The sequence below is a fragment of the Daktulosphaira vitifoliae genome, unplaced genomic scaffold (genome assembly GCF_025091365.1).
Source record: "Daktulosphaira vitifoliae isolate Bord-2020 unplaced genomic scaffold, ASM2509136v1 Scaffold_2, whole genome shotgun sequence".
In the NCBI taxonomy this organism is placed as follows: Eukaryota; Metazoa; Arthropoda; class Insecta; order Hemiptera; family Phylloxeridae; genus Daktulosphaira; species Daktulosphaira vitifoliae.
In genome coordinates, this window is record NW_026099573.1 from 6681819 (window position 1) to 6693206 (window position 11388).

The 11388-nt window shown below is 29.4% G+C and overlaps 1 protein-coding gene across 1 annotated transcript in view; it reads right to left on the reverse strand.

Annotated features, from left to right (window-relative positions):
* The window catches only part of LOC126897940 (peroxiredoxin-6-like), a 31548-nt gene that overhangs the window by 10176 nt on the left and 9984 nt on the right, over positions 1-11388 (reverse strand). Inside the window, exon 2 of the mRNA XM_050671887.1 lies at positions 4902-5058. Coding sequence (XP_050527844.1) covers positions 4902-5058 — 157 coding nt within the window. The remainder of the gene's footprint in view (positions 1-4901; positions 5059-11388) is intronic.

The following is an 11388-nucleotide window of genomic DNA, read 5'->3' on the forward strand; positions in this document are numbered from 1 at the left end:
AAAATGAAAAAAAAAAATTTGTCCCGACGATCTATCTTCTATACGCAAATGGCTACCATATTGAAAAATATACTATTTTTGTATGATAATTATGGGTTTTGTATTTTATTTTAATAGAAGTTGATGTTGCTTTTGCAATTATCCATCAATTTTTTAAAATTAAACACTATCTACAGATTTGCATCGAAGCGTAACGGTAAGTTCAATATATTTGATGTTTTGTAAGTGAAAACACGGTAAATCCAAATACTAAGCAAAAACTTGGTATACCACATAAAAAATAATGGAGTTACCATATTTGACTTATGTTCATACATTGGGAAAAAAGGGTATCTTGATTTACTGTTAAAAATATTTTTTTGTGTTCCTGAAAAATCATGTTGAATGGAGTTATCCTGTTTTCGTTTAGCACGGCAGTGTTAGTGATGAGTAAATTTTTTTTAATGATTGTATAATAGTTCCAAAAGCACTTAGAAAAGATGTAATGATTAAGTTACATTCAGATCACATGGGTTTAACTAAAACAATTGCTAAAGCAAAAGAAGTAGTTTATTGGCCTTATATGGTAAATGATTTAAAAAAANTTGCTAAAGCAAAAGAAGTAGTTTATTGGCCTTATATGGTAAATGATTTTAAAAATTTTCTGTCTAACTGTATACCTTGTAACAAGTATAAGAGAGCTAATATAAAGGAACCTCTAATGTCTCATGAACTAGCATTACATCCATATTTTAAAGTAGGTGTAGATCATGCTGAAATAGCTGGAAAAGTTTATTTATTGGTAATTGATTATTATTCAAAATGGTTTGAAGCAATTAAAGTTCCATCAAAGAGTATCAATGTAGTAATAAGGGAATTAGAAAAACTACTCTCTCAATTTGGTATACCCAATGAAATAATCTCAGACAATGTGCCTTTCAATGCACATGAATTTAAATTTTTTTGTACAAGTAATGATATTAAACATATACGTATAAGTCCCAAAAATAGCCAAAGCAATGGCTTAGTAGAAAAAAGTGTAGGAATTTTTAAAAAGATGTTTAAAAAAATTGAATATCATGAGAAAAAATTATGGTATAGTATATTGGAATATAGAAATAGTCCATTAGAAGGTCTTAACTTATCACCAGCTCAACTTATGTTTAATAGGAGATTAAAGACTAGAGTACCAATTTGTATAGAATTGTTGAAACCTGAAATATATGATTCAGAGTCGATATACAAATTATTAATAAAAAAGCAAGAAAAACAAATGTATTATTATGATAAAACAGCTAAAGAAAGGGATNGATTCAGAGTCGATATACAAATTATTAATAAAAAAGCAAGAAAAACAAAAGTATTATTATGATAAAACAGCTAAAGAAAGGGATTATAATTCAATAAAAAATTCTAAGGAATTATTTGTTTTATATAATGGTAGTTGGAATAAAGCATTAAATATGGGGGAAGCTGATACACCTAGGAGTTTAAAAGTAAAACTACCAAATGGTACAATACTTAAAAGAAATATGAAATGGTTGAGATTAGTTCAAGGTAAGAGTGAGTGTGGAGAGACAGAAGAAAGCGAGAGGAATGATAGGACTAGTATTGGTGTTAATTTAGAAAAAGGAAAAAGGGGTGAAAAGAATGATATAACTAAAAAAATAAAACCTACAAGAGTAAGTAAAAAACCTGCATATTTAAGAGACTATAGACTTACGTAAATGTTGTTAAATAAAATTAAGTAAATATTGTTTAATAAACTTAAGTAAATGTTGTACAGTAGAATTAAGTAATAATATTTAAAAAAAAAAAAAAAAGAACATGTTTGATAAGGTTATCACATATATACATATACACAGCAAGTAGCATACCTTACATATTATTATTAATATATAGTTGTGGAAATACATATAATAAATATTGTTTCTGTTTTTAATAAATGTTGTATTTATTTTATTAAATAAAATATCATCAACGAAACAGCATCAATGAAAAAGAATAAAGCAGTAAGACCAAATGAAGTGCCAGCAGAAGTATAGAAAATATTAGGCAGCGTTGGCATAAGGTATTCGAAGGAAATTTTAAATAAAATCTTATTAGAAGCGAAAATTCCAAATGAATAGTATTGTAGTGCCAATATTTAAAGGTAAAGGTGACATACAGGAGTGTGGAAATTATAGAGGCATAAAGCTTATCAGTCATAGTATGAAAATTTGAAAAATGTAATAGATAAGAGAATAAGAAATGAGACATCGATATCTAAAAATAGTTTGGATTTATAACTGCTAAATCAACAATGGAGTCAGTATTTTGTGTGAGGCAACTAAAAGAAAAGTTTAGGGAAAAGTAGAAAAAGATATGTATAGTATTTATAGATTTGGAGAAAGCGTATGACAGAGTACCGAGAGTGGTCAATAATGAGAAAAGGAGTTCCGAAATATACTTGGTGGATAGTTGAGTGATTAGTACGAAATCCAAATTGGTAGTCAGGTAAAATTTTATTTTCATTAATAAAAGGAAGTATGCGTTTAAAGGATAAACTTTTCTAGAATTTTGTCAAAAAATGATAATAAACTAATTGGCATGATGTAAGATGTTAACGAGTCAAGTGGCTTATTTAGTTTTGTAATTAAGATGATTTTGGAGAACTTCCAGAGGAGCGGAAAGTAGGAAAGTCTCTATATGTCATTAAATATATGGGTGAGTAGGATGAATGATCGTTTAGGTAGACATCGAACTACTTCTGCTGAAATTAAATCGAAACCTGGTGACTATTTTTGAATGGTAAATTTAATATAATTTGGCGTAAAATGTTTAACTGGAAGAGTAAATGGTGATAGCGAGTCAAGATAACCAAGTATCATATTTATGTTGTCTGGAGTAATATCTAGGCGGGGTTGAAAAACATTGGAAAGATATTCTTTAAATAAATAAACTTTCTCAGAGTCTGACGTGGCTAAACTTCCATCAGGTTTTGTAATAGGTGCGTTAATTACTTTATATTGGAATGCTTGCTTGGTTGCTTTCCAAAGGATACCATTTTTTGTTGATAGATTAGCTAGGTACTTTTTAAAAGAGATATTTTTATTTTCGATAAAATTTTTTTAAGAGAGTTAACAAAGGAAAACACGAGGTAGGTGAAACAAGGAGATCAGTGACAATAGACGAGGACGTGATTGGAGAGGTGAAAAAATTTATGTATTTAGAGTCAGTTGTTCAAAAGAGCGGTGGTATTGACGATGATGTAAGACACAGGATTAAGTGCGGGTGGTTGAAGTGGAGAAAAGCGTCTGGCGTCTTATGCGATAAAAGAATTCCAATAAGGCTGAAAGGTAAATTTTACAAGACTATAGTGAGGCCAGCTATGATGTATGGTTCAATTTGTTGGGCGATTGACAAGAAAATAGTGTAGAGAATGTGTGTAACAGAGATGAAAATACTTAGATGGATGAGTGAATTGACTAGAGAAGATAGGATAAGGAACGAGTATATAAGAGGTAATATAGGTGTAGCGCAATCGTGGATAAGATGAGAGAAAATAGACTTAGCTAAACCATATAAATATGACCAAACCGGGCATGTTATGAGGAGAGAAGAATTAGCAATTATCTTAACACGTTCTCTGCGGATGACATTAATCATTTGGTGAAGGACATGCGGTAATTGGTTTGTTCATTATATGCGAAAGACGCCAATTGGCGTCATTTCTACATTATTTTTCAATCTATTATATTTTAAGCTGCGTGAGACTCTTATCTTTTAGCGTCGAGGCAGAGCTGAGAAGGTATAAGTTATTATGATTAGTAACTCAGTTACTTAGTAGTTTAAAACATAACAATGCATATAGAAAGTAGAACTTTTTCAACTTAATTTTTGAAAGTGTTCCGGAAATACTGACACTTTTACATATATCTTAAATTAAAGCTTATGTAATATACTTTAATATTAAAAAAAAAAATTTCGGACTTTATTTTGTCTTCACGGTGAAAATGCTGTCGAATGCTATTTTTGTGTGAAAATTCTCGATTTTATTTTTTACATTTTTAACTTTATAATGCTATAACTTTTTGAAAAGTGTATGGATCAACAAAATTTTTTATGAGAAATAATATTTTTTAATAATCCCTTTTTCATTCGACATAAAAATGTAACATTTTGAAATCTGTTTTACAATATTAGAAACTAATCAGTAATATAAGTATGTATATGATAAGCTCTTTCGATCCTAAAAAATACGAATATAGTTCATAAATTGACAAATAAGAAAATCTCACCTCAAGATCTATTCCCTAACACTCGGAAAGAAGCTATAATAATTTCAATTCATTAACCTAAAAAACCTAATAGTTTACCACAGAATTTATAGTTCAATAGGCCTCTTAACAACTATGTCAAAAGTTCTGTAATAAAAACTCACTTTTAATTCACAAAAATGAAAATCTTATATATTCAGTTAACTATAACTCAACACTGCATATCTAAAAGTTTTATGTTATCTATACAACAATAATAATACATTTTGAATATATGCATATATAGTATAAGTTATGTTACAGATAAACATAGCGAGACAACAAATTATACAAAATAAATTTTTAAGAGTAATGCTAAAATCTTCTTGATTTATGCGCAATGAGCAAATCCATGTCAGCACCGGTATGGTTGAGTTTTTGAAATATGAGCCATACATTTCAAAATTGGCGAAAAAAAAAAAAAAAATAAGAGATTAAAGCCATGACTATCACAAGACATATTACTTTTACTACTATACCATTATCATCATAATCCTATTGTACTCATAATTAAATTTACACATATGCTAACCTAAAATAATTATTTATTTTTATTGTAAAACCTTTATATAACATGTTGAAACAATTCTAATAAATAAAAATAAATCTATGTGTCATTTTTACCTCTGTCCATTTAATATGAAAATCCATTGAATCGCAAGACATAGCCATAGTTTTTACTCCTCGTTTTTCTAATTTATTATGTATCATTGCTAGTCTACTAAGTTCATTTGTACACACTGCCGAAAAATCTGATACGTAACATACCATTAAGCCCCAACTAAAAAAATATTTGTGTCAAAAAATTATGTTAAAGTGTTTATTTTATAAAATGATTTCGTAATGCTAAAATGAATAAATGGTATTTCTGCAAATACAAATGACAAGTATTACTCGATATTAAAAAAAAAACAGAATGTGCACGCTTAACAGGGTTAGTTATCACTAAATACTAATGTGATTACGCAAAACAAAATTCTAGTGGAAAGCGTGTAGAGTAGTGTGGTGTATACGAAGATGATGTTGAGTATGCTGCCTGAATATTCACGTACATCTGATCATACAGCAGTTACCGTACTCGGCTGACACTCCGGATTACCTGTATCACTCTCCAAAATTCAAGTATCTAAAATGTGGAAACTTAGTGCTGTGTCTTTGGCGTGAGCTTTAACCTCTAGATGCAGAGGAGGCAATTAGTGCCTCTAATGCGCCCGTTGGTGTAGTTCTTAATGTTCTAGTGATAGTCATGGCAGCCATTCTTTATATACGACTAAGTTCTTTTCTAGCTGAAACGAGTGCTACTCTGGTCCACCAGACTAGGGCACCTACAATATCATAGGTTTAATCACTAAAGTGTATAACCAATACATAACTCTTAGTTTAAGACCCTAAGTCTTTCCCAAGGCTCTATTGCAGGTCCACAGTATGGATTTTTGATTCTTGACTCAACATGTGATTTCTATTTTTGTTTACTATCTAAGATAGTACCTAAGTATTTTACTTCCGATTTTTCGCTAATTTCTTATTTGTTTAGAGTAATTAAGTTACTCACGCAATAAAATAAATATTACAGTTAAAATTAATTATGAAATTTAATTTTAATTGTTAAAAAAGAAAATTAACTTAAACATGAACAAATACATCAAAAATCATGTCTACGGATAAAGGCAACAAAAATAAAATAAAATATTTAAACAAATAATATTATAAACATCACGGACGGTATTGGAACACATCCGTTAATTTTAATTGGAAATTAATAAAAGCACCAGGAGCGGTCTGGACACTCGCTCCTTAGCGTTGGCTAGAAGAAAAGGGAAACACGTGCTCTCCACACATAAACAAATTTAAGTTAATTTATGATAAAATAAAATAATTAATAAAATATAGCTCATTACATTAATATAATATATAAATAGCTATATACTCTGATTAGCGTGTCTTTTTAAATGTTAGCATCAGTTTTTCTGAATGTGTGACAACATAATACAATTATAAAACAAAATATAGGTAACGAGCCTCCTTTACAATCAGGAACAGGCAAAGATTCATAAGTTTTGAAGTTTGCTCAAAAGGGTTGGTTCAGAAGATAGAAGGATGGAAAGTGTCATTTGATCCTTCTCTTTCTGATCATAGACACCTACGCTTCACATTGAAAAAAACAGAGTTGGAACGTAGTACTATAGGAATTCTAAAAGGACTAATTGGAATAATTACAAGACAGACATTTCTCGTGACCTGAAAAAACTACAGTTTAGATTAAGGTTGTAACAAAGCATTGACACACAAAATTGTATTGTTTAAGTATATAATAAAAACTGTCCTTTATTAGAAAAGAAATATATAGGACAGGATGTAACTTGGTGGAATACTAACCTGTCAAAATTAAGAAAGAAGCAATTTTTAAAATTTTTGTTCTGTTGGTTCTATTCAATTATTTTTTGTGTTAGTTTATAATCTTTTTATAAGCCGTCCAGGCAAACAATTGTGTTGTTGTACAATCAAATAATTAAGTACTGAATAAGTCAATACAATTAGGTAAGACATTGCATTATAAGTTTATTTGTTCCTATTATTATTATTATTTATTTAAACATTTATAAATTATACTGTTCAATAATTGAATCAGACTCATTATTAATATTAATTTTCTTCCCTCTATATTCATAAAAAATACAGTCCACTATAAAAAAAAGGGGGGAGGAAAAGGTGTCGCGTAAGCGCATTATTATTATCTGCCCGCGCCCTAACAAGGTAAATGTAACATAATATAGTAAGTAATATAATATTTTAGATGATTTTTGTACAACATTTAATAAAAATGTGCACAATAGTAATTTTTAAGAAATTCCATTAAAATTTAAAGATGAAACAAGTTTTTGGACATTATAATATGAAATAAAACAGATTATTAGATGCTTTACTTAAAATTTTGAAAAACTTTTTTGATGAGTAGACTCTTCTAAAATGTGCCAGGACTTCACTAAAAACTCTTAGAAATACTAAAATAAAAGATGTCAATCCTGGAAGTTTGGAAGCAATACCAAAATGGTATTGCTTCTTGACTACAAGAAATATTACCATTAGAAATGAATAAACTTTAAATAAAAAAAATTTGGTGCTAAGTTTTAATAGATTGGTTTCCTTTTCCTAAAAGTAGCAAGAGTCAGTTATAGCCTATAATGTAGTGCCTTATTGGAAGTTTAAGATGTTTTATTATTGAAGTTTATATTGGTAATTCAAAACCTGATGATACTAATGATTTCTTACATGATATTGTTGATGAAATGACTGAATTAATTAATGTAGATTTTATATTCAATAATATTTTTTTCTCTGTTTTTTACACTGTATTATTTGTGATCCTTCTACAAAAGTGACCAGCATTATCATGGCAGATTTTAAGTACTATATTACGATACAAAATGGTATTAAAATTTTACATACTTAACGACCATTTTCAATATTGATATGAACTAAAATACCGTTATCATATTTATATGAACGCTTTATTTGTTGTATATGTAAGTTATATATGGTACTTTTCAATTTGTTTATGATTTGCTCACAATAAGCATGAGACATCTACACTAATTCAAATTTTTGATCATATGTTGGGATTATAGCTATACATAATTTATTTTCATTTACCTCTAGACAAATGATCTGTAGATGGGTTCAAAATCAAAAGATGATAAATCAACCACATACTTGACAAATTTACGATTTAATTCGTCTTTACTTACAATTTATGCTGTAGAGTAGCTATCAGTTAAAAATTTAAATGTTTTTCCGGTCAGATAAAGTCGAAATTTATACGTTATAGCTCAATGAACCGCAGATTAATGATTACTTCTAATTTTAAAAAATGGTATTTTTTTCTGCATCCTTAAGTGTTCAACTAGCATATTCTATTATATGCTTATCTTCTTTTATTTTATGTGGTTAAACGCTTGTTTAATATCAACAACGTTTTTATATTTTTTACCAACTAATTTATTTTCCATTTAACTATTCGTCCATTTAATCTATAGGTAATCGATCTTTTATAGTTACTCGTTTGATAGTACGAGAATAATCAATAACTACACGTTTAAGTGTTGATACATGAAATGGTTGTTCTATAACAAATGCAGTTGCTCCATAAGAATTTATAAATTAGCGACAAACTTGATTTTCAATCATGTTGATTGAAAATAATGTTGCACAAAATAAATCAACATTTTAATAAAATGATATTGCGTTTGTTTTATCATTGGTAGACACTATCTGTATTTGATTGCTATTACTGACATTCATATTCTCTGAAATAAGTTTTTGCGTAGCTAAAAAATAAATTAATAAATCCATAGGAATTTTATCTTTATCAGCAGTTCCAATTTTGGCATTCTTTAATGTTTCATTTTCTTGTAGTAATTCTGTCATTCTTTTCAAGTCTTCATTTTGTTTTATGCGAGTAGCAATTAAGGCTTCTTGTAAGTTATCACCGATAACTCACTCATTGTCAGCCAACAGAATATCAATTAATTCATCTTTATTACCTTTTTTAGGGAGGTGTCGAAATTTTTTTTCTTTTTTTAATTCCTCAACTTTTCAACACGTTACTATCTACTAGCTGTAATACACTATTAAGCATAACATAAATCTGCGATTCTAACATCTCGATTAGTTTTAGTTATAATCAAGCGATATTCAAGTTATGGTTTTATTGTGTTGTTATTTCGTTAAATCAATAGGTCTCGGTTGCATTTACGTTTAAATCTACGTGATGGGTTGTCAGATATTAAAGTTTTTTACAATAAAATAAGAATTTAGTACATTTTTTTAATTAAAGGCTTTGTGTTTGTATTGAGTTTTGAGTGACATCTAGTATAGTGTAAAATAGCAAGTTCTTTGTCAGTTTTAATGTTTAAATCTATGTGTTGGTTATTATTTATTATATACCAAGGTGCAACAGTTAACACTCGTAATGTTATATTTCGAAAGGCTTGTATTGGATATTCGATGGTTTATCTAGTCTCCATATATAGTTCCCAAAGTACGGTTAGGTCTAATTATTGATTGATAAATAAGTAATTTTATTTCGAGAGGTAATTTAGATTTTAGTAATGGACGAAAGAGATGAAGTCTGCTGTTGGTTTTTTTCTTTTGTTTTTCGAGTGAGGTCCTGAAGTCAATCGTTTGTCCAAAATTATGCCTAGGTTCTTAGTTTCATTGTGAGTATAAATTACTGTATTGTTTAATTCTTGGCAATTTTTGGATCTAAGGGCGAATGAGTAGAGAGTATAGCTGCATCGTCAGCAAATTTAGCAAGGTGAGTATTCGTAGATTTGGGTATGTCTGCGGTAAAAATATTGTAGTAGTTGGGAGACAGGTCATTTCCTTGAGGAACGCCTGCTTGCATTCTATAGTAAGGAAAATTTGCACTGCGTTGTCTTACCGTAAACTATTTTTCATAAAAGACTTTATTTATTATTAAATATAGAGGCGCTGGGTATATACTATATAAAAATATTATTTTTTTTAATTACAAAGCTGCCCGTCATACCACACCCTATCAAAGGCTTGGGCTACATTGAGGTTTAGACGTGTCGGGAAACCTATGAACTTGGTGTATAGTAGAGTGTCTCACACGAAATTAAAACTGGATGTTGAGTTAGATGTGGTCCTCTTGTAATATTGGTAATAACCCTTTTGAGTAAAAGTTTTCCAAATAATTTGCTTAACTTGAGTAATAGACTGATCGGTCTATATGGGTCAATCTTTTTGTGGTTCTCCATAATGATTTATCCCTAGCGTTAAGTGATTGAATGTAGTTTTGATACTGAACTGATTTAAATTTTAGAAGTTGGTATTCTAGGATAAAAGCTAGTTTGTTGTAAAGTTGTTTAAATGAGCGATATCGAATATTTTGCTATATGGTTCTAACTTTTCTTTTCTCACTGTTAAGAACTCTTATATGGACTGGGAGTTTTTTTCCATTTTTCCATTTTTACAATTGTTCTTGTTTTATGAAGATGTATTATTTGTTGAGTTTTTGATTAGTGATACAATTTTTTGAGACGCATTTTCAACGTCGTCATGGATTTTGAGTGGAATTTTCAAATTATTTTTTTTATCTAACCCAATTTTAAATTTATCCCAGTTAATCGGTTCTTTTGTAAGGGATGTTCTTGTATTAAAAGAAACTTGACCTCCAAATAGGATAATGAGCGAGTAAAATATTACAAATATTTTCAATGCTCGAATTTAGCTGGCTTGGGATATTTGTTACAAACAAGTCGAGAATATCTGAATATAGGTTTACGCAGTCCGGCCAGAAAGTTGGTCCTGTTGGTGAAATGAATGAATAGCAGTTATTATTATTGATCACTGTGTGGACATGTTTTCTTCTTTGGTTGTTACCAACACGTCCTCAAGGGACCTAGGAAATTAAAAAATTGTTGCAAGTCGTTTTGACGGAGGTCAATAGACCTCGCACATGGTGATTGATATGCTATTGATTTTAAAAGACACGCTTGAAGCTCGTATAGAAATAAATGGTATAAATCCATACCAAGAAATGATTCTTGGTATGGATTTATTTCGTCGTGTTGTATATTTTTGGAAATGTAGATGGCGGCACGAGCTGTACCGTTAGGATGATAAGTTTTAAATAATGCGTAGTTGTAATGCTGAGTAATTTTTTGATCGGTTAAGCGAGTTTCACTTATTTGTTCTATGCCTATTTTGTTACGATTAAGTGCAGATTAAAATTCATTTTTGTATAATCGAAGAGTTTTTAGATTTTGAGAGAGATCTTGTTAGTTATTTTTAGCTTCGATGCGAAGCTGAGAAGGTATTGGTTTTACTATGATGTGTTTTTTTTTTTTTATTTGTGTCTGTTACCACTTTTTCTCAGCTCTCACTGAACGGATTTCTTTCAACGATACGTCAAAAGATCACAAATTGTATCTAGTCGAAGACATTACCCTTCAAAATTGAAAAAATTTCCCTCGTTCCCCGTAAATGGGGGAAACCTCCAAAAAAATTACAAATTTAAAAATCGCTAATTTTCGAAATTTTTTCAATTTTTTTTACTAAAAACTGCCGTAACTTTTTCAAAAATGAA